Source organism: Coenobita brevimanus, chromosome 78, assembly GCF_032717465.1.
Source record: "Coenobita brevimanus isolate Jiangsu-jjx chromosome 78, ASM3271746v2, whole genome shotgun sequence".
Taxonomy (NCBI): domain Eukaryota; kingdom Metazoa; phylum Arthropoda; class Malacostraca; order Decapoda; family Coenobitidae; genus Coenobita; species Coenobita brevimanus.
Genome location: NC_137031.1, coordinates 43,782,704 through 43,807,268, shown reverse-complemented (window position 1 = coordinate 43,807,268; position 24,565 = coordinate 43,782,704). Strand labels below are relative to the sequence as shown.

Genomic DNA, 24,565 nt, shown 5'->3' with positions numbered 1-24,565 from the left:
ATGGCATGTATTTAATATGGATGGTGGCTGTTAGTGCTGAAATAGTGACATGTGAAGGTGTGTTACACGTGCGAGGACCTATGGCTCTCAAGGAAAGGGCTGTCTGTCAAGTCCTTGCCCAAGACCTTGAACACTGACTAATAAGTGTAAAGTGAATGTAAGGTAACTGAAATTCTCTCTCTCTCTCTCTCTCTCTCTCTCTCTCTCTCTCTCTCTCTCTCTCTCTCTCTCTCTCTCTCTCCCACGCACAGACACACTCTTAGATAATACTGAGAGAGAGAGAGAGTCATCTGATCACGTGAACGTAGTCACCTTAATCGGCTGAGCGTAGCAACAAACGGGGAAAGCCTAAGCCAGTTCACGTTTTGGGCATTAGGGGAGAAAGAGGGGGGTAACTTCCTGAGAGAGTAAGAGAGAGAGAGAGAGAGGGAGAGGGAAATTCAATTTTTTTTTTTTCCTAGCGCTGGGGACAAGGGTGATAGCTGGGGAGGGAAGGCTAAGTAGTTGTGTGTGTGTGTGTGTGTGTGTGTGTGTGTGTGTGTGTGTGTGTGTGTGTGTGTGTGTGTGCGTAGCTATGGGAGTGCCACATCTGAGGGGAAGATGACATCGAAGGGGTCATGAGAGGAAGGGCATAGATGGGGGAGATTGGGGAGGGGGGAACAGGTGGCAAGTGTAGTAGTCAGTTCGGGTATTAGGTAATATAGTTGGTACTGGGAGGGGACGGGGAAGGGGAAGGTTGTGGGTTGGAGAGGGGGGAGGGGATGAGTAGAGAGCAGAAAAGAGGGAGGGGGAAGGCGGTGGGTTGTAAAGGTAAAAGAAATGGAGAAGAAGGAGGAACGGTGGGTGTGGAGGGGAGATGGGGATGGAGGTAAGGGGAGACGGAAGGAATGGGTGAATGGCAGGGGAAATGGGAGTTCTGTGAGGAGAAAAAAAATAAATGAGTGTATGACTTGAAGTTAAGAATTCATGAATTAGCAGAAAAAATTCTGAAGGAGCTGGGATAGTGAATGAAGAAAAAAGTGGAGTGGTGTGGAGTGGGAGAGAAGATAGGAGAGATAAGGTGCACTAGGTGGTAAGAGAGAGGGAGGGATGATGAGGGAGGAGGGGTGTGTGGTTTTGGATGCGACTGATGACATGGAGAGTGGGGTGATGTGGAGTGAGGGAGAGGGTAATTCTGGAGTGCAGGGAGAGAGGGTGGGGGAAGGGGTTTGGAAGGGTGGGGAGGCTGAGGTGCCGGGGGGAGGGGTTCTAGAGGACAAAGAGGGAAGGACGAGGGGGGTTGGAGCTTTCTGGAGAGGTGTAGGGAGGAGTGGGGGTTGTGGAGGGCGAGGAGAGGGGGTAAGGTGGGGTTGATTGGTATTGGAGGGTAGGGAGGGAAGGATTAGATAGGTTTCTCGCTGGAGGGGAGGGGAGCCTAGGCGAGGCGGTGGGGGTCGGGGATGGTTGGAGGGGGGGGAGCACAACATGTATATACCCACCTGCGTCCAACCTCAGAACCAGAAAGCGTCTAGCCGTGGAAGCGAGCACTACGCTCTACACAGTGCCTTACCACATCACACTCGCTCTCTTTTATGCGTGTGTTTACTCAGTGACAACTCAAACAGCTTTATTTTTCCCACTTAAAAAGTAAATTGGGACTGAAATAGACCCGCTCGGTGCTTTGGAAATACTGGAAAAGGAATCAGACAGTGGAAGTTTCCGTTGTGGGAAAGGAAGGCGAGTGTGTGCACATCAATGCCTCCCAGAAAGATCTCAACTGTTCTGAAGCCAGTGTCGCTGTCCAACAACGCAATGCTTTACACTTCCGTCGACAACTACTACCACAGCGAACTCGACGACAACAGGTGAGACAAAGAATGGCAATGGACACAAATTAAGCGAAAGATCAAACAAAGCGATGCTAAACAGAGTCGCAACAGCTGAGCGGCACTGGTAGTAGAAAGTAACAGGAGCTAAGCTGTATCAGGCTCGCTCTCATTATGATATATAAACTAGGTATCCAGATGTAATAACAAATACTCTAACACTCATCCCGTACAGGTTCGGCGCAGTCATTCTACTCTTAGTTTTTGCAATTTTCTAGTACAGAACTGTTCAAATTTACAAGGGGGGAAATGATTGCTTTGTTTATGAAAAGTTCAATATGTCAAGGGGAATCCACATGGCACTGATTCATGTGGAGGTTCAGTTACTAATGCATCATATGGTCATGTTTACTGGTGGTTGTGGCTGTATACGTGGCTTATGCAATATTTGTTGTGTTTTTGTATTCCATGGCAGCGAGGATCAGAGTGGTGGTGAGTCTGGCGAGGCTGTATCATATGACTAGTGGGAAGCGGGGAGGCCACACAGGTGAAAGTAACTCTTGCGATATACGTGTCTTGCGCAGCACAGTGGAAGCTCCATTGTCTGAAAATCTGGGCAACTGTGACATATTGTTTTCTTTCCTCGGCTTATACCTGACGATGTACATTTCAGATTAAATTAACATAGCAGTGGTTCTCACTGACATAATGAACCTGACAACCAGTCCTTTAAACTACACAAGCTTTTGGAGGTAGATTATGTTGCCTAGGATCAAATGTCAGGTAACTGGAAGTAAGGGATGTGGCTTCAAAATTATCATGTTGTAAGGTAGACTAAAGGCATATACCGTACAAGTTTTAATAAAAATTATCTCCATAATTTAAAGCCACGCTTTTTTTTTTTTTTTAATCAAAAATGATGTTTAAACTTCTATATTTATGCTTACAGGCATAATTACCTACGTTTGCAAAGTGGAATAAGCAATTCCTAAATACTGGGGTATATAAACACCTACATTTGGAGTTACGATAAAGTCGGAATATTTTCGTGAAACTACTTCAACAGTATTCAGTTAGTCTTTTGGCTTGGAGGTCTAGTGTGTGGCTTGGAGGTCTAGTGTGTACCTGCGCTTCCATGCCATGGGAAAAAAAACAAGAAAAAAAGAAAAACATGCTAATTTCCAGTGAACATAAAACATAACGTATTTAGCTCCTATGAAAGTTAGTATATAACTGTGGTATCTGATATACCCAGGGACGGAATGTGAAGCTTGCTCTGTGTAGTTCATTTCTTAAAGATGTCATACTGAAGGACAGGACTAGGAAGCTTCACTCCACCCACACACATGACACAGCACTGCAAGTCCTCATAAGGCATACCACACCACACCCATACTGATGTCAGGGTTGAGAGATGGTGGGAAAACACTTATATTATGTCTTAATTTCAAAATCCATAATATTAAAATGGAAGAATTATACACATATATGGGCAGTATCTTCTAATAAACACGCTTCTGATAAAAAATTGGCAATAAAAGATTACTGAGTGGACTTTTGGGTGGAAATCCTCCTCAGTCTGATGTCTTCAGAACTTACATCTCGGAATGATTTACCTTGAGCATTATTTTGTATTACTTGTCGGTACTAAAAATATATATTAACATCTGAGCTAATATTAAGTACTGCATGGTATATTTTCATGACTAGTGGGTATAAACAGTACCGGTAACTGATGCAACGATGAAAATAGTGATATGCATGTAATTGTCAGCTCATCTTTTAGAAACAGCGGAAATGTAATATAGGCTACGGTAATAAAGGTACTAGCATAATATTTTTCCTTTTTCTGTTTTAGAGATCGATATTATTTGAGCCGTGTAATGAAAGACACTCTGCTTTAATTCCAGCCTCTGCCTAATAAATACTGTCATGTTTGCATATTTTCTCGTAATGAATTTCCCTTTCATGACTGGGGCAAATCTAGCATCCCATTGCACCTAGCTAACACTAGACGATTATCCTCAGCTGAGCGAGTTGTTGGAGCCCAAGGGAGTTACCAAGTTGTCTTAAAACACCAACTTATATCTAATTAAAATAACTACTTCATTTTTACAGCAGGATAAGGCGGTATGACTGAGGAAATCACAGACAACGTGCAGTATATTGTGCTATTAGATTTTCCTTTCGTTTATTTTTAGACACAAATCTTGGTGTGGGTTCTTCGCATTCTCTGGCACTGGTACAACTTTTACTGATTTTGTGTATATTTTTATCCCTTTCAGCAGCGTGAGGATGAACAAAACTGAGGAACTGTCAGACTTCTCCTCTCAGTCCATCCTCTGTGCGATGGACCGTTTCGTCAAGGCTGTCAACAACATGAACGAGACGGTCATGGTGCCATGCAGGTACGTCAACCTCTCTCTCACAGGCAGTTGGCTTGCTCAGTTAGGGGGGAACAAAAGAAAGTTTAGTATTTAATGGGTTGCCTTGATCGTAGGGAACTTGGTATAAACGTTTGATATTGTAGATCTTGAGCATCACAATAGTTATCATTTGCCAGCCATCATCATTAAGGTTATTATTATTTACCATTCCCATGAATCATCCTAGTAAGTCATCACCATTCATTCATTACTTTTCATTATCATCACAGCTTGCAGGATTATGACTTAGTGGTGGTCTTGTGTGTTGTCAACAGATTGCTGGATGTCCACGTTGACACAACAGCTGTAACCACACAGAAAGTTCCTACCCTCCTGCGTGGTGGCAACAACCCCTACAACTTGTACAACGTTCTCAACTCCGTCAAGAACGACCTTATCTGGGGTCCCACCTCCAACGACGACGATGACAACGAGAACCGCACTAGCAGCAGTAGCAGTGGGGCGTCTCCTCTGATGAACAATACAAAGTGGTCGGAGCCTTCACCAGTGTCCACCCCGTCAGGCAGCACAGTTAAAGGCCACTTCCGACGACAGAGCACTTTGTCCACGATTTCCATGTCCTCAAATGCTTCTGATGGAGACAGTGAGGGAGGGTGTGATGTCAGCGAGGGTGGAGACTCCGGTGTGGACGGCGAGGAGGGTCAAGAGATGAGTGCCAACGTGATGGACTCCCTCAGAACACACCTGGTTGGGCTCCACGTGTGCCTCAACAACCTCACTGACACGGCCACCTACATCACCGACCGCTACCAGGAGGAGGTCAACGTTTAAGCACCTACCCCCTCTCTCTCAGGAACTCTCAGTGAACCTTCATTGTTCACCTGGGGAGCAAATCAGGGTCGAATTCTGATGGACCTAGGAGACGATTATCACCTCACAGACTGCAAAATAACATGTAAGAATAGTAGGTGTTATGTACAGAATTATATATACAGAAATAAGCTGGTCAGGAAGATGTGTTGGGGAGTCTCCTTGGCCTAAGAGAATACGAACCTTTGTTACCTGCCGTTAATAAGACTCTGGTACATGGTAGGATTTTGCCATATAGACTCCCACCCCTTAAAGGACCCATATGGAATAGGATCCCTTCCTTAGTAGATCCCTGCATATATTCTGCGCATCCTGTGGTATATATTATCTATGTTATTAAAAAAATGGATGCTGGAGCAGGCTCGCCAGATAAATGTTTTGCATCCCTGTCGTTTTGTGGTGCAGGGGACAGCAAAAATATAATAAGAGGGGGCCGGTCCCCTTCCTTAGTCTGTGATAGTGCGCATGTGATCCTCCGCCACCCTAACCTCACACACTGTATCCTCAAAATTCTTCCCCTCCGTCCTTAAGGATCCTTAACCTCCATCCTCAGAATCCTTACCCTTCCTCCTAAGAAAACTCTTAACCTTACATTATCACCCAAATCCTCCTTCATCCTTTCCCTCTTACTGCTATTACTTCCTCATTGGTTATGCCATGCATCTCAGGCCTTACCATCTCTTTCCAATTCAACCATAATGTTTTTCCTTACGCACCTCCTTTCTCATTATTATTCTTTATTATACACTTTTCCTTCACGTCTTTCTGTCAAGTCAGTGGAAGCACGAAGCCAGCTAGTCTGATAATATTCTCTTTTGTATATATGGAGTTTCTACTTACGCGTAGTGAGGAGGTGTTGCTGTATAGATACCAATGCCCAATTTTTCCCCTTTCCCCAGCCTTCCCTTTACTCTCCTCCCCTTCCCTTACCTCTCCTGGCGTTCCTTATCCTCCTCTCCTCTCCTTACCCCTCCTCTCCTCCCCTCCCTGCCCCTCCCATTTTCCCTCTCCTCAGCACCCCTTCCCTCCTCATATTCTTGGACCAATGACTTGAATGTAACTTGTATGGATGAGCACTGACGAGTGTGAGGGAGAATTAACATCTCCACCCCCCCCCCTCCCCCTTGTTCACACACTCTCTTGGATTTATTTTCACTTTCCCTTAAGCTCACTGTTCACTCTCCACTTATTTCTCTCACTCACTCTTAGACTCCTACACTTACTCTCCCTCACTCTCTCAGCCACAAACCAAAGCGCACAAACTTATTTTTGCGCACCTGTGTTTTTTTGGGAAATGATCATTACATAATTTGGTGGTATAGATGGATAATATTTTGTATGGTCGTTTTAAGTTGTTCGATATATATATATATGATTAAACTGTTTTGTAGATCAGATGGTTTTATTCATCACTGGTTGTTCCTTGAGGAGATCGCCAGTTGTTTTGTTGTTGCACGTTAGTAATGATAGTGAAAAAATGAGTAGTGCAGTTTGAATGTTGTAAATGGTTAACACTATCCCATACATTATACATATTTTACAGGCCCATACTTTAGTCCTAGACTTTCAAATATCCAGGTATTGGAGATAGGAACTCTGTATTTTTCATATTTGCTTAACAAACTATTCAAGACAAATGCTTGTCTAACAATACACACACACACATTCCAATGAAACGCTTGACGAAAACACTCATACAGTTATGATTATTTATTATTATTATTTTTTTTTTTTTTAGGATAATAGTAACATACCGTACTTTTGGTTGAGGGTAAGAAATACTAGGGGGATGTGGAGGGAAACACGAGTTTGGGACAAGACTTTATTCCTCACTATGTTCGCCACTGAGATCAACTGCTCGGCCAGACAGACTGGAGCTGATCAACAACAACATAGCATACCTCACTTCAGTAACTCCAACACTGCACGTCAATTTGTTATTGTGAGTGAATGACTGGGTTGAGGTGGAATGACTGGAGCATGGACGCAAGATGCACTTATGCTGATTTAAGATGAGAGTGACCAGCCTCCCTCATCCCTGAGTGGCATTATGTATGCAATAAACCCCAACCACTCCTTGGATATAAACTTACACAGGCCCAACCTGATTGGAACGCCTTAATTACCCACGAACCACTAGGCGCCATAATTTGGTCATATGGTTACCACTCAGCGTAGTAAATGGTTTCCTGGTGTACACACAGCAAAAAAAACTTTCGTTACAGGGGGGTCCGATATGTTTCATACTGAACAACCTGGCTGTCTCGCTAGGGTTGGTAAGCCTGACAGTGGGTGAGTTGCCAAATAGGACGAGGTAGAAATATGCATGGGAGAAGCAATGGATATAGGTTATAATAAATATGCAACAAACACACGCAGGGATACCAATGGAGGAGGCTGTTATCAAAACCCTTCATTCGTGTGTCATTTTATATCGCGCAGAAGGTGTAACGATAGTTTTTTTTTTGTGTGTACATTTACTACGCTTGGTGGAAAATACAGAGCCTTTCAGAAGACCCCCACACAGCGGTGCCTTGTAATGTGCACGGTCGAAAATCATGGACAACAGTACATTAAATATTTCATCACTTCTTGGCTAATCTTCCTGCTCTGAGACTTTTTAACTTCTCTGCTCATTGACGAAACTTTCAAGATGTAACAAGGATGAAAATAACATTCCGGTAGTTGGAAAAGTAGACGCAGTGTAACATTAGGATAACGTATGTTCCCTAACTGAACATACCAGTAGCTCTCGAGTAGAGATCCTACTTTCGGTCGCTCTGTCTGCTCGTATCAGTCAGTAAGCTCCGAAGTTGCCGTCTTAGAGTTCATCCACGGTGGCTGCTTGGAAAACTTGTTCAGATCTCTCATATAGTTTACCACCACTAACCGCCAGTCGATTATACGCTCCTTGAACTCAGCTTTATCCCCTTCTATTCGAGTAAGTATTGTAAATTTCATTTTTTACCACGAGACATTTTAATTCATCTCTTGGAGAGACTTTTCGAACAGGTGTTAGATACAGGCTTCATTGATCCTTTCACTACCACCAGGGGTCTTCCCCACGATTGATGAGATCGTCTGAAGGTAGCAAAAATGAACAAAAGAAAGATGTCACCTTTTTTTTCTTTATGGAAAAAAAAGTTAAAAGCTTTCATTTTGGAAAGTTTTCTGCAGACTGATAATGTAGCGTGATCTTAGAAAGATTAAGAAAGACAGTCGTATTAAAAGGGATGAAAGAGATATTGTTTACTGCAAGCTGGTCACGACGAATGATTCCCCCAAAATTATATAAGATTCATTTGACTGAAGCAAGAAAATACTAAGCCATCGTCCTGGAGGGATTAAACCGCTCTACCTCGTAGTTGCCTCTTCTCAATCTGCCGAAACAAGTGCAGTTTCGCAGAAGTATTAGATACATGTGGCATCATATGGAGCTTCGTAAAAGTGAACCACCATATGAGGCATTGAGAGTAAAGCACCTACTTTCCGAAAATCCTTAACGAGTGACATGATGACAGCCGCTTCCCAAAAGAAAGCTTAGGATTAACGCCTATCGACTGCAAGAGAGTCATGAAAACAGTTTTATCAAGTTAAAATCTTCCCCAAGAATACAATCATCAACTTTGCCTCTTCACACCACTGAGAAGGCTGTAGTCTCTAGCCATCGCCAGACGTTTTTGTTCTCACTTCGTCGTAGGAGCTTGAATGTTACTACTGATACCATTAACCCTCTAGTGGTTATGGCATGTATAGTATTTTATTGTAGCTAAAGCCTGGTGATTTTATTCAGCTGAATAAGTCATAAGAGCTTGAGTGTTGATATTGATACCATTCACCCGTTCATGGTTGGAACAGGTCTAGCATTTCATTCCATCTAACACCAGGCGATTATATTCAGCTAACAGTAAATCATAGGCGACTTAGTGTTAACCCCATCACTGCCATCACGTTTTATTCCGGGTAATTCTTGCTAATAATAGACGATTTTATTCACTTTAAGATTGATCTCCATTACAGTGTGTTTGTTTTTACCTGACAAAGATTCCAAGCTCCTTTCAGCCTGGTTGATGGCCAGGTGCTGTAAGATTGGAATGTTGATTTAACAAGAAACCAGAGAGATTCATTCGTACAGTGCCTTATAGCTAGGACTCATTGAAATACATCCGATCACTTCAAAGCACTGAAGTTATGAGAGTGGCCCAGTTCTGTCAGATGAAAACAAACTTACTATGGTGAAGGGGGTTAAGAAAAGCTGTATATAACCCAGCCTGTTCAAAAAAGTCCAACCTAAGCTGAATGAAATCGACTAATATAAAAAAGAATCTGCAAAAAATACCCACCCAGTTCAAGAGCTCCATCCCAACCTAAGTAAAATCGTCTGGTGCCAGGAAGAATGAATTAACAAATGCGCCAATGGACTGAAGTGTTTGAAGTGAACGGGGTGTAGCTGGTTACATGACGGACATCACATACACACTGTCAGAGAAGGCTGAGGGCTCACTCTTTTCCGGCCAGACATCAAGGACTCATTTAGTCTCTCTCTCTCTCTCTCTCTCTCTCTCTCTCTCTCTCTCTCTCTCTCTGTTTATGTATGTATAGGTAGAGATATATCGATATATAGCGGTACAGATTTTTTTTTAACTTCATTTCAATTCCGTGACCACTTTCCTTCCGTTTCATGTGTTTGTTGGTCAGAAAATGTACCGGTAACAAATATGACATAAATGGAATGAATTCGAAATAAATATAACAAGTACGTTACACATGTAGCCTAACAAAGATAAAAAAAAATAAGTACGGTATAATTGTAATAATTTAATAAGTACGATATAAACGTAAATAGGACGGTATAAATTTAGCAAACAGCGTAAAAACAGGTCAATAGCGGCCAGAGAGCAGCAACTCCACGCCCAAGCTTTGACCGATACTCGTGACCTTCACCATTGCTCGACCTGCACCAAAATCGAATTAATTCTTCCTAAACCTACACACAATGTATGTGCCAATTTTGATCTAAACTGGATCAGGCATTCATGAAATATTTTTGTAACATACATGCATGCGTAATACATACATGCATATGAATGTATGTACCTGCCTACCCGCCTCCATACAAACATACATAGGGACTCGATCACATCATTTTCTCCTTCAGCGTCTCTAATGAGTTTCCTAGACGTGTTGGATGCTTTCCTTCTCAGTCAGGCTGCATGTGGCTGTAAACATCGTGAGGGAGCTGGGGTGACGTGACCTGGAAGAGCCACCTGTGCAGGATGTGGTGAGTGTGTGTATCTAAAGCCTGGGTATGGGGCTGTTTCTGGGCCTGCCTTACTCCGACAGAGTTGCACAGAAAGACCCAAGTTTTTGCCCGGTTCTCACGTGTTCATCTAATTAACAGTCAATTTTTAGGAGATATAATGGCCTGGGAGGTATTTCTTGGTTTTATTTGAGTGATTTTACCCAGCACTGCCCTTCTATTTACTATCAGTGTCTTATCCTCGTAATGAACAAAACATAAAACAATGACAAAATACAGATCTAAGTGACGGCCTTCCTGCGGCATACTCATAATGCAAATGTTATTAAAGTCAGCAATTTAAGTTATTTTGTCTGTAGTTGCCTCACACAGACGCAGATTTCGAGGTTAACTCTCACGGCAGCGCTACTTAACCCCTTCAAACTTACGACACTTTTTTTCTCTTTCTCAATCTTGTTATCTCTAGACGATTTTTTTTTTTTCAGTTAAAAGAAAACCTTTAGTAGTGAAAGGGTTAATGAAGGATATGTCTAACTCCTCCAGTTCTAAGTGTCTATCCAAAGCTGAGCAAAATCGCCTTGTGACTTTATTGTAAATTACTTCGTCATCGGAGGAGTGATTAACATATATATATATATATATATATATATATATATATATATATATATATATATAGAGAGAGAGAGAGAGAGAGAGAGAGAGAGAGAGACTATATATATACTTCGCTGGTTGTGGAAGATCTGAAAGGACGGGTTTTGTACTCAGTCATTGTCCTCCTCATGACTTTGGAAGAATTTTTAAGTTATAGATTTACTCGTTTTTTTTTTTTTCAGTACCATTAAAGAGTGGCCCTCAGTAAGGTCTGCAGTACTCTTATGACCGGTCCTTCCTCCTTGCTTTGACTGTGTACCTTTTCCAAATGATGTAGCGGTAATCAGTGGTTCCCAACTCCTTTGTGAGTTGGTTGATGTTGACAGCAACTTAAGCTAGCATCTCTCCAGAAAATGGCCTCTCATGAAGGATTCCAAATAGTATGAAGAGCTTCCCATACTCAGCCTCTCTGCAGCACGTTTCCATTCATCCAGTGAGTATTATATCCTCTTTCAGTCCGATGATGTACTTTTCATTTTATTCCTGCTATTTACAGACGGCTTCATTCACCTAAAGTTAGACATTTCGAAAGGAAGGGGACGCATGGATCATTTATTAATCCCGTGCCATCATGGACTTCTCGGTATCAAGATAAATATAGAAATCTATCGTCGTAGTGAAGAATTTACTCTTAGAGCACCAGGACAAGCCGGTTTCAAAGTGACACGAGCGCACACCTGCCCGTCTATCACCCACATACGAACCCTCCCGGAAACAGAAGTATAGGTAGATAGAGTCGAGACCTTGGGTGGAGTATGGCCGGAAGAGGAGACTGAGGGGCTTGGACGGGAGGCGGAGGGAGGGACGGGGAGAGGAGAGTGGGTAGGAGAGGTGAGGAATGTGAGGGGTGGGGAGAGCGAAATTACCAGCTGGGGAGAGAAGAGTGGGTAGGAGAGGAATGAGGAATGGGCAAGGGAATAAGTGGGTAGAGAAGAGTAGGTAGGTGGTTAGAGAATAGTCACATGGGGAATGAAGGGAGGAGAGAGGAAAGTAGGTAAGTGTAAGGTGAAGTAAGGGAAGAGATTGGTGGATAGGTGGGCTAGAGGAGAGGAGATTGGGTATGTGGGTGAGTGGAGGGGAATGTGGGTAGATGTAGGGTGAGGGTAGGGGAGAGTGGGTGGATGTGGGGTGAGGAGAAGGGGGAGAGTGGGTAGTTTAAGACAGGAGAGTAGGTTGGTGAGCAGGGCAGGAGGGTGTGGTTCAGATTTAGCTCTTACCCTGGCAACATCACCGAGGGAAGCTGCAGGTCACTGATTCCATGGGCGTCGATAACCATGCCAGGACCAAGCGATATTCACCAACAACCTTACAGTTAATTTCCTCTTGTAACTGTATTTTTTTTTCTTTTTCGGGAAAGACATGAAAAGCGTCAGAGCCGAACCGTAATACACAAGGGGTTTATTCACACACACACACACACACACACACACACACACACACACATATACACACACAAAATCCTAGTTACGGGAGACAGCTGCTCGCAAGTTTGTTAGAAAATCCGGGCTCAGGTCAGCGTTCCTTTGCCAGCAACCCGGAGGGGAGATAACTTGTTTCTAACTGGGGGCTCTTGGGCAGGTCTGTCACGCCTCCTTTTCTTTTATTTCATTTTAAAAGATGCTGAATCGCTAGGTCAAAAGGACAAACATGGCTTTATTAAATAGTTAGAAATTTACTACATGGAAGCAAAAGGTATTGCACAGATAGAAGAGAGGTTCAGTCCGTGGTTTGTGTGTGTGTGTGTGTGTGTGTGTGTGTGTGTGTGTGTGTGTGTGTGTGTGTGTGTGTGTGTGTGTGTTGACAGTCCTAGCTACTGGAAAAAAGAAGAGTTTGTGGCTACAGGTAGGGAAGCAAGAACTATCACAGGTACTCGTTTGCTGTCCTGCATGAAAGGTGCACAGACTATGCGAGCAGACGCTGAAGTGTAAGAGCTGCAGCTTGTATGATGCAGGATGAGTACCAATTGCGCTGTGTTATATTTCAAGACTGGAGTAAAATCTAGAAATATTAGATGATGAGAAGGAGCTGCACAATTAACAACGATACAAAATAATAAATAATACATTAGGCAGATAATAAGGGATCTGCTGAGACGGTGAGTACAAGTTGCTAAGCAGGAGCAGTCGGCTGAACATATGCAGAGATCTGCAATACTCCACTCTAAGAAAAAATATCGCAATTCGAAATCATTAATCTGAACTTTCAATTAACAACAAAAATTTCCATAAAGAAAATCACCGAGAGATTTAGTCATTGTGTCCCTAATACTGAAAAAAAAAAAAAAAGTGGAGAAAAGACTTTGTGGAAAGTTATCACCATCTGAAATCATTAACCTGAACTGTCGATAAACATGAAATAAAGACAATAAAGGAAAAACACCAAGAAATGTAGTCACTGTGTCTTTGATGTTTGGAAAAAAGAAGGCAAAGACACAATCATGAACTTAATATCTGTAAGAGAGATATGAAGAAACGCCTTAGTCTGGTTTCATATAAAAGACATACCATCAACATTACAAAACTGAACATAACGTGAAGCTGCAATAGTGAACGGAAGTACTCAAAATGGAGCCCAAGAGTGCGGTGCCAAGATCCCCCTTAGCAACAGCAGGGTGAAGGATAAAGTCATGTAGGTGGAGAGGGAGGGGGAGGGGTGTTGCAGGCAGGGTCCGTCTCCACCCGCCGGGACATTATGTAACCCACGAGTACTTGAGGCCCATGACAGTGCTGCATATAGCCTTCGCACACAGCCCTGGTCTGGCTGCGTCTCGTGATTCCTTTTCCTTCACGAGATATCTTACGAGTACACATTATACCCAAATGGTCTCTCGTGGAGTGTTTATTTTTATTATATTTATTCTTTTTTCTCGTACCCAGCCCTTGTCTAGTTGAGTGTGGAGATTTCGTGACCCCTCTTTTTATTTTGCACATTAAACCACAACGGTCTCCTGAGTGGTATTTATATCTCTCATTATTGATATAGTTTTGCATCGATGATATGCATGAGGGTAATAAGTTTACATTCGCAGATAACATCGCTAAGGAAGAGCTGCTACGACACTTCCAAAGCCACTTAGTTAAGTTTAGAGATTTCGCAACACCATTTCCTTAGCGATTTATATTGCCTCATTCACCTTAACCCCTTCAGTCCAGATTTTGCTTAGCTTTGAAAGATTTGCAGCCTCGTGTCGGTGTTAGTGAGGGCTGTAATCCACTCCCTATGGTTCGATATGTGTCTCTTAGATTTAGATTATCTGTGAAAAACAAAAACAAAATGGAAAATGACGCCACCGAACTGAATGTGGTTAATTTCTTCTGACGCAATTTGTATCGATATCAGAGAGAGAGAGAGAGAGAGAGAGAGAGAGAGAGAGAGAGAGAGAGAGAGAGAGAGAGAGAGAGAGAGAGAGAGAGAGAGAGAGAGAGAGAGAGAGAGAGAGTTTGCCAACCAGATCACAGCCGTCAGTTCTTCTCACTGGTATAGGAATATGTAACCTTGCATATTACGCTTTATTGTGTTTTTACATGTTATTTGTGTCTTTTTAATGTCGGCATAGTTTGCGTGAATGACATACATGAGGATTACTAAGGCGTAGCGTGCAGAATAAATCGCTGAAAATGAGCGTAACATCCAATATCAACAAAAATATGATCCATCCTCAGCCTTGTTCTCGCTGGCATAGGAGCCTTAACATCTTTCCCTCTGCGATTTATTTTGCATATTCCACATAAAGTTGTCTTGTACTTTTTTCATGTAATGTCGATATGAAAAAGATATCCATAGAATACGAGCTAAAAATAAAGCGTAATATCCAAAGCATATCGCTAATGAAGAAATGAATGTGCCAATGATATTACAGCACATTATAAGCAAAAATCAAAGCTACACGAGAAATGACACCTTGTTTACTTAAGGCAAGTTGTGTCAGCGTCTGCCAACAGCAAAAGCTAATGTAATTTCTTTCACTGGAAATAAAATACAGTACGATGAAAAGGGCAGAATGAAGATTAGTGGTACTCATCTGTGAAAATATAACACAATATTCAAGGCAGACTTGTATTATTCCCAGCTGCTTCATTTTTAGCTACATCAAGACACGGTGATCAAAGTTAAAGGTCAAAGGTGATGATATATATAGTCTGTGGTGTTTAAGTCCACTGGAAACGTGTTATATTCTTCCTGGATATAATTTGGACGAGGATCGTAATTATATCATAAGATTTGTGCTTAAGTGCTTTACAGTTATCAGGGTTGCTGACCTATATTTCCCGCTAGCAGAGTTTGATGTTGTCGGTCATCTTCCCGTTATCCTCTTCACCACAAGAAAGTATTTAATATTTCATTCTTCCTGTCGAGAGGCGATGTTGCTACGTTTCAGGGGTAATGAAGTCAATAGCGTGACCCCTCCAGTTGAAAAATCTTGTTCTTAGGTAAATACAGTCGTCTTAAAGCAGTGGAAGTATACTGGAAAAATTCGCCAAAGGATTAAAGGAAATAGAGCTGCTTTGATCTTGGATAGTCACGATCTAGTATTAAAGGTTTCGGAATAATTTTGGTTCGTGTTGGCGAGCGTATTAGAGCACAGGTGACACATTAATCTGCCTGTTGTATATATAGCGGTGAGCGGTGGCGGAGGCAGCGGTGGCGGGATGGTGGGTTTAATCTGGCAATAGTTAGGTGAGGGAGCAGCGGCTATTATCCTAAATTTTTATATATTCTTTATTAAATTTACGTATACTTTAAAAGTGTACCTATCTATCCAGCGATATATAGATTGATAGGGTGTTCTGGAAGGAGTGGGCATAAAACTAGGAGATTATAGATAAGGGAATTCTAAGGAAGAAATGCTGTCAACATGAGTCCAAATCACAGCCTTTACGGAGCGACAGTTACTGATGACCGTATGGGGGAATATGGTCTCCCTCATAATTCACCCATAAGGTCATCAATATCCGTAGCTCCGTAACGGTTGAGGCTTGGACCAGTGTTGATATAGTATTTTTTATTTATAATTCTCTCATCTATCGTTTCCCATTGTTATGCCGTGTCCTCCTGGGACACCCTGTATCCATATATATAAGAAAGAGAGAGAGAGAGAGAGAGAGAGAGAAACAGACAGACAGACAGACAGAGACAGAGACAGACAGAGACAGACAGACAGACAGACAGATTAGATAGATAGGTAGATAAATATGTGTGTGTGTGTGTGTGTGTGTGTGTGTGTGTGTGTGTGTGTGTGTGTGTGTGTGTTTCATAGCGACGGTTAAAAGAGTGAGGGATCAATAGGATGAATTCCCTCTTCTCTCCCATTCCCTCCTCCCCCAAATCTCTCAAAGATGCAGTACAGATAAATTACGTTACTAATAATTCCTAAACAAGACTCTGCTCCGTAAAGGGTTTCCTAAAGGAATATGCTATAACCTTGTCTTTGGACAGAGTGTGGATTTCACTATTTGTCGTGTTGTCTCAGCTCACCCACCCCACCCTCCCCCGGACATAAATCATGGATGCGGCCTTGATTCACAGACTCAGATTCCTCCAAGTATTTATATAGAAAGATTTCGAAGCTTGCATTAAAATACGCAGATGTAATTACCGTACTCAGGCAAGCCTCTGCAGCTCAGTATAAATGGCCAAGCCTTACATAACTCCTTGAAATGAGAAAATAATCAGGTCTGCTTCCATCTGCCTCGTTTTATTCTTGACATTCAGAGACCCAGTGCCCTTCATCAGTGTGAATAACATGCAGCATTATAACATAACCTTAACCTTAACTCGTTACAGGAAGAACAGATTGCTGCTACTACCAGAACTTTTACTACTACTACTACTGATAATACTAATACTAATACTGATACTAATACTACTAATACTAATACTGCTACTACTACTACTGCTGCTAAGTAGTAGTAGTATTTATTGTTGTAGTTTTTGTTGTTGTTGTTGTTGCTGCTGCTGTTGCTGTTGTTGTTGTTATAGCCCCAAGTTCATCCGAATCGTAAACTCGGTGGGCTGCAGGCCTAAACTGTTCTTGTGCAGTTCACTTTCCTCTTTTCGGGTGATAAGGAAGTTGTTCAAGGACATTTGTATATACAGGCAGTTGATCGACCTGGCTATATCGGTGCCACCACATGAAGGCATCCCTCTACAACAGATTAAACCTTATATATAAAATCCCCTCACTACGATGTCATCTTTACATTTTATTCTTGCAAGTTCCAAACGAATTATTTCACTTACGGCAAATTTTTCAGAAAGGAATAGGCAAAATAAGTCGCTTAGGAAGAAGTGACACGGAATCTCTCAAACCAGTGACAATATGATCCTATAAACAGAAAGTTATTAAAGTTGCCTCCTTGCCTCGATTCACACTGACGATGACAGAGAAAGAAGAAGAAAAAGGAGGAGGAGGAGGAGGAAGAGGAGGAAGACGATGGCGATGACGAAGGAGGAGGAGGAGGAGGAGGAGAATAAAGAAGATGGAGATGACGAAGAAGAAGGTTTAGATTTCTGCCTCTCGACTGCACGAAGGTAATTAAGAAAGACAGTTAATTTTTGCTAAGTCTCAGTGGTGCCCTAGAATACGACCCGTGGTGATCAGTGTATATCCAGGTCCCCAGTAGTGTTGCTGGTTGAACAGAGACAAGAGGAAAACAAAATGAGTCCACCAGTCTGATCGGCTCGAGAACTGACCTCGGGTTCTTCCAGCTGCGAGATAAATGTGCTAACCAGTGCATCACCTGGTCCTCCACACACACACCGGGCAATGACTCCTTATTTGTGTGTGTGTGTGTGTGTGTGTGTGTGTGTGTGTGTGTGTGTTTCAAGTCATTGTACCATTTTGGTAAAGACCATATTAGGACGAGACTTCTTCTTCTTCTTTTTCTTCTTCTCTCCCTCTTTTCTTCTTTTTTCTTCCTCTTTTTCTTGTTCTTATCCTAAGTATTATTAATATTTTTTTTTTACTACAGCCCGACGATCATACTGAGAAGGCCAGAAACTATAAACTCTTTCAGTTCACAAAGAGAGAGAGAGAGAGAGAGAGAGAGAGAGAGAGAGAGAGAGAGAGAGAGATTGTGGTGACAGTTAAAATTACATCCTTCTACCGTGTCATTATACCATCCTTGTAGAGTCCCTGTTAAGTAACGTAGGATTTATGGTTCAACCCGGCACACTCTCCTGGGTCCTTCCTGTTTGTGAAGGATAATTGTTTTGTTTTTTTCGTGTACAGGAAGGGGAAGTTTGGACGGTGATGAGTAGGGATGCAAAGGACCGGGTTGTAGGTGCCATAAGGACTTCGTAACACCTATTCCTTTGCGATTTATTTTGCTGTACCTTAACATTCTCTTGGATCCTGTTTATGTTGCTTTGATATCGTTAGAGTTCGCATCAGTAACATACAAGAAGAATCTGACGTGTAATATGATGAATAAATGGCAAAGGAATTAGTGTTACGAAATTTCCAAAACTACCTACACTACGACGCAGACTCCTTAACCCTTTGACTTCTAGGATTTTTCTCAGCTAACTCAATCATCTGGTGTTATCCTACATAAAATTCCCGGGTGAAACAATAGCAGATAAATGGTTACCCGGGAAAGTTTTTGAGGACTCTGAATGCCAGGATTTCTCTTAGGTGAACCAAATCTTCTGGCAATCCCATCAGTCCAGTTACTTTATTTAGCCTTTTTCTCACTGTAGACGATTTTATTAAAGCTATGAATGACCTGTGTTAATGGAAAAGTTAACTAGAATTCTTAAATTGCTCAAGCATTATTCAAAGAACTCCACATTCCATATGCAAATACTTTTGTTATCATTGTAGACCTAATATTAAGGGACTTTTGGTATGACTCAAACTATTTAAAGAATTTTGACCTGTGACCTTGAGATCAAGGTCAATGTCATTCATACCATGTAGATCATGTTCTCTCATGACCCACTACATTTCCACCGAGTTTGGTCAAAATCGGCCAAATTCTTTCCGATTTAGCACTTTAAGGTATGATGTGGCCATTTTGATTTTCATCAATATCTCAAAATGTACTTGTCGGATCTCAGTATCAGTACCCAGGTGCACTAGTATATGTTGACGACTGCATATTGACATATTTTCAAACCAATCGATTCAGTCATATTTGCTGCGCAGTAACAAAAATTGATAAAATCACATAGAGGGCGCTGATGTGGCGCTAGTGCTAGGAAAAAGAAATTTTTGCACCAAAAGAGGCCTGCAGCCAAGATATACCACTCTTGAAAATTTCGTCTTTATCTCGAACGGTCTTGGAATGCCAGCCATCTAGATCTCCCCCCCCCCAAAGAAAAAAGAAATATTTGCAATATCAATAACAACTCCACAGAATGTGGCGTTCTTAATTAAGGCTACGGCTAACCCCTCCAGTTCATTGGTCTTTCGTAATCTGAGCAAAATCGTTTGGAGGTAACAAGAATGCACACACACACACACACACACACACACACACACACACACACACACACACACACACACACACACAAGCGTCACTGAACTGATCGGGTTAGTAGATGTTGTGGTTGCATCCCAAGGATCATCCGAAGAATGAACTCGGTGGACCGCAGGCTAAGTCCTCCCACCTCCTGTAAATTAGCATCTTCCTTTCGGGGATAAGGGAAGTAGGTGACGGACGTTTGTACAACTAGGCGGTTGAGCCGCCTGGTTATACAAACCAGGCCACCACACGAAGGAGCCCCTCCCCAGCACCAGTCTTATGGCTAAAATGTTCAAAAGCACCAACTGCAGGAAAAGGGTTAATAAAGTGGCACAGGGGATGGCAAACGCTGAATTCATTACGGCCAATATAAAAACAGGTTTAGAGTGCACTTAACTGTATCTAATGCAATCAGCGAGAGGTAAAAGAATTTCCTTTTTTTCTTTTTCTGTCGAGTGTTTTAATGCCCTCTCTCTCTCTCTCTCTCTCTCTCTCTCTCTCTCTCTCTCTCTCTCTCACCACTGAGGAAAGAGTGGGGTGAAGCGTGAGACAAGGAATATTGTGAAATGTGAGGAATGGCGTCAAAGGAGAAAAATAAAGTTAACAATGAGGTGAGGTATGAGGGAAAAGTAGAAGTTAAGGAAGGATGGGAAAACAAAGCGTGGAGTGAGACGTGACGAATGATATTAGAGATAAAGAAAGAGATAGAATTAAAAATATCAAGTTCAAGGCAGTGAGTGAGATGTGTTAAAAGTGAGGTAAAAGAGAAAAGGCTACGATAAAGCAAGTAAAAGTTAATCCCTTCTGCCCAAAAATTTATTTTTCGTATCTTACTTTAATTTTACAGTATATTTATTTTATTTCATTTTATTTTTCTTTCAACAGAAGATTACACTCAGCTTCGGAGATACTTTTATAACTGGAGGGGTTAGATATGACCTTCAGTAAGTCATTTCACCACTAAATTTCTTTGCTGGTTTGAATCAAAACGTCTGTTGGAGATAGAATGAAGAGAGAGAGAGAGAGAGAGAGAGAGAGAGAGAGAGAGACAGACAGACAGACAGACAGACAGACAGAGCGAGAGAGAGAGAGAGGGAGGGAAGAAAGAAAGAAAACAGGAAATCATATATAAAGTGCATCATCAGATTTAAGAGATTAAGATATATAAAATGCAGGGGATGCTGTATGAGGTACGGGAAGGGAGACGGTTATTGATAATAGACGGTATTTCCGCTGGCTTGGGAAGTAACACCTCTTTGGAGTTTTTTCCCTTTTTCTGATGCTACATATTATCCTCTTGTCAGCTACTGGTGCATAATGTATCGACATGTAAAAAAGGCATGGGTAGTATACAAGACAATCTGAAGATGTATTATGGAACATGTATTACCAGGAAAAAGTATTACGAAATCTTCCGTCCCGAGTAGGATGGGTGTCGCAGATCAAGGCCACAGTAATATCCGCTGGGTTGTGTACAACTGAAGACAAATGAAATTGCTTCACACACATTGTTTGCCTGACTGTATCTGATTGTACTAACGAAAATGTACAATTTATAATCTAGTTTCTTACGAATTGGTGGTCCTGTGTGGTTGATGCATAAAAATTGTGTGTATTTTTTTCACAGAGCATGATTGTAAGATATAAGTAACATATTATGTCTCATGGCAGGTGGTGATGGCGGTGTTTACCTACTAAAGTGGCTTTTAGTGATAGTGTTGTGAGTGATGCTGTGACTGCTGCAGACATCTGGCCAGGCAGCATTTCTGTAACAGCAGGGAACCACCAGGAAGCCCAGAAGTGGCTGACGACGGCCCTGGCCTTGAGGACGACTAGACACGGTAATTTCACTGCCTAGGGATATTCACAGATGTTCCATGCCTGACGCACCACCATAACAGGTACCCTCGCCTTATTCGTGTGCGAGTGTTTTTTATGTTTGTGTGTTTTTTTGGATGTGTGATAATATTTCAGAGCCAAGCACTCTCTTCAGCCATATTAGCATCAAAATTTATTTTGAAAATAGCAGCTATGAGCCAACATAGTGCCTTCATTTTGAGTCTAATCCTATCAGTGTAGATGTTGCCGAAAATAACACACTTTCGGGCATTACTAATGATTGCTAACTTGCTGTGTGTATATACTGTACATACATTACTAGGTATTTTGCAGATGTTTCCCATGTTTCACCTGTCTAGCAGATATTCAGTATTACAACCTCTAAGGTGAGTCTCCTTCACCATTCAGAGATTACAGCCTTAGAGTGACAACGATTATAGACTACAGTGGTGTGACACACACACACACACACACACACACACAGAGAGAGAGTTATATATATATATATATATATATATATATATATATATATATATATATATATATATATATATATATATACAATCGCGGACGCACACACGTACAAACAAAAACACATGCACACGCACGTACTTTCACACACACACACACACACACAACTAAGGGTCACCATCTATCGAATATGTAAAGTTTTTCCATGTTTTTCATTTACAAGAAAATAAACTTTTCAAATAATAGCTACGAACACAACACAGAACCCTATAACAGTGCAAAGTGATAGGCGATTTCGTTAAACACACACACACACACACACACACACACACACACACACACACACACACACACACACACACACACACAAAGTAGCGTCATTATCGACACATCAGGATGAACTAAATTTTTTTTTAACAAAATCCATTCATGACCTTGAAATCGTAATATGGCGTGAGAGGACTGGTTGCATTTTCTAGTTTGAATCCAAATTACAGTGATATTCAGTTTTATGAACGTAGTGGATTTGAGTACTTTCATTTTCCCACTTCACTGCTTCCGCGAGGAGTGGGCAACGTAAGCCAATTTTCCAGAGTGATGATGATGATGTCGACGACGATGTTGATTATAGGAAGAGAAGAAAGAGGAGAGGAGGAGGAGGAGGAGGAGAAGGAGGAGGCCGTTCTGACCAAAAGTTTTTCCTAGCAACCAGAAGCATCCAGGAGCGTTACAGAAAACTTATATGGCAATGGTATTGTTACGGAACTCTTATAGGCTAACGATAGTGTTATCTGTGTTTGCTGTGAGCTTCTAGGTTTCATAGAATCTACAGGTGTGAAGTAGGGGATCTATGTTTCGATGTGCCTGTTGACAGATTAGCTTGGTTATTGAACTATCTCATTCTCTGCCTCTGAGAAAAAATGCATGTTTTTATTGAGTAAGTTTATTCATGACACAAAAGTATTCACTGAAGCAGATCTATTGATTAACGCTAAACAGGTAGATATTTAGCAGCGTCAGATAATATCGTCTGATGTTAGCCACAAAAAAATATGACTATAAAAGCTGTTGTTTTTTGTTTTTGTTGTATTTGTTTTTGTTTTTGTTGTTGTCGCTTGTGGTGGTGGTGGTGGTGGTGGTGCCGCTGTTGCTGCCGCTATTGCTGCCGATGATGATGACGATAATGATGACATCGCTGTTGTGGCCCCCGGCAGGGAAATACCTAAGGAATGCTTGCGTAATCACTCATTTGAGCCAGATGGTTATATCAATGCCGCCACATGAGGGCGTTCCTCTTCAGCACCGACAGTATCAGTGAAAAGGATAAGTAGACGTATATGGATTGCAGACGTGTTCTTCATTTTCCTCTGTTACATAGTGTATTTTGATATTTTTTCGTGCCATCGGCAGGTGAATTTATTGGAGTACCCCGACGGTAAAAGGGTTAATGAAGCCTATATTCGAAAAGGCTCTCCTGGTCTTAATATACTCTTCTAAAAACAGGATAAAAATAAAGAGGGAAAAAGTAAGTAAATAAAAATGTTAAAAAAATAAATAGAAATAATCACCCATTAATTAAATACAAATAACAAATACAATAAATACTCAAATATAAGGTACAGTTAGAACGTCACTGCATTGAAAGTACTGGTTTAAAACGATGTGAAGTATTGGTATAGATGAGAAGTATTTCCGCTGGACTGTTAGAGCGCGTCCTCACGTGTACTCGAATATGTTGGCAACACAGCTGGCAACAAGTTTGGGTACATGATGTATGCAGCAGTCTTTGGACAGATGTATGCAAACATGTTTCAGTGCAGCTTTGAACAGTGACAGCAGAGGCAAAGGAATGTGTGTCCATACCAGGCAGCCGAGACTTCATCATGATGTTGCCAACATGATCTGGACGCTGCTGTTCCCAACATGTTTGCAGGGTGTTCGTTACTGTGTTGCTTACATCTTGCCAACACTTGTTCGAGCACACGTGTGGACGCCCCCTTCCTGAAACATCAATACTCGGGGGAACTGGGTTGCTGATGGTGGTGCTGGGGAAGGGGAGGGAACAGGAGGGAGGCAAGATCAGGGGAGGGTAACAGGAGGGAGGTAATAGGAGGGAGAGGCAAAGCAGAGGGGGAAGGGAGGCAATAGGGAGAGAAGAAGGAAGGAGGAAGAGTGAGAAGCGAGAGGAAAGGGGTGAACGAAATAGACGAGATAGAATGAAAGAGAAGAGAGGAAAGGGCAGAGAGGAGAAAGTACAAAGGAGTACAGAGGAAAGCAGACAGAAACAAACCTGATGGTCTTTTCGAGGCTGCTTGTTACAGAATAGACTATGACTACAAGATCTAATTCTGAAGGATAAGGATAGTAAAGCAAGAGGAGGGAGGTAGGATAACAGGGGAGAAAAGTAAAGTAGAGGGGAAGGGAGGCAAAAAGGAGAGAAGGAAGAGGGAGGAAGGGTGAGAAGAGAGGAAAAGTGAGAACGAGGGGAAAGATGAAGCATGAAAGGGAAAAGGAAGGAAGAGTAGGGAAAACAGAGGATGAGGGGGACAAAAGAGTGAGGAGGAAGTAGGAGGAAAGGCAAGAAGCGAGGAAAGCGGAGAAAGAGGCGAAAAGGTGAGAGGAAAGGGGGAAAAGACGAGAAGAGATGAGAGGAAAAGGAAGGAGAAAGAAGAGAAGAAGGGAGAAGTAGGGAAATGAGGTGGGGGGAGGGAAGTCTGGTGATGTCATGACGTCAGCTCGTACGATGACGCCACAAAGCCAGGCTCCGCCCCCTCACCCGGACCCTCACCCTCCCATGCGGCGCGGTTCGGGTGT

General features: G+C 42.1%; 2 protein-coding genes across 3 annotated transcripts in view; one reads left to right on the top strand and one right to left on the bottom strand.

Annotated features, from left to right (window-relative positions):
• The window catches only part of LOC145408825 (uncharacterized), a 214,538-nt gene that overhangs the window by 20,171 nt on the left and 169,802 nt on the right, over nt 1-24,565 (bottom strand). The gene's annotated exons all lie outside the window — the stretch shown is intronic.
• On the top strand, nt 1,512-6,454 carry LOC145408602 (mid1-interacting protein 1A). 2 transcript variants are annotated; one of them, XM_080279290.1, is made up of 3 exons: nt 1,512-1,844; nt 4,094-4,213; nt 4,507-6,454. In XM_080279290.1, the coding sequence occupies exons 1-3, from the start codon at nt 1,735-1,737 to the stop codon at nt 5,021-5,023; spliced, it is 747 nt and encodes a 248-aa protein (XP_080135416.1). In that variant the 5' UTR covers nt 1,512-1,734; the 3' UTR covers nt 5,024-6,454. The 2 variants fall into 2 exon arrangements, with proteins under 2 accessions (XP_080135416.1, XP_080135415.1); XM_080279289.1 differs by having other exon boundaries at nt 4,091-4,213.

Coding starts and splice junctions, on each gene's coding strand:
- LOC145408602 (XM_080279289.1), top strand. CDS start 1,735: ATGCCTCCCAGAAAGATCTCAACTGTTCTGAAGCCAGTGTCGCTGTCC. Junction 1,845..4,090: donor AGCGAACTCGACGACAACAG/GTGAGACAAAGA, acceptor TATCCCTTTCAG/CAGCGTGAGGATGAACAAAA. Junction 4,214..4,506: donor ACGGTCATGGTGCCATGCAG/GTACGTCAACCT, acceptor TGTTGTCAACAG/ATTGCTGGATGTCCACGTTG.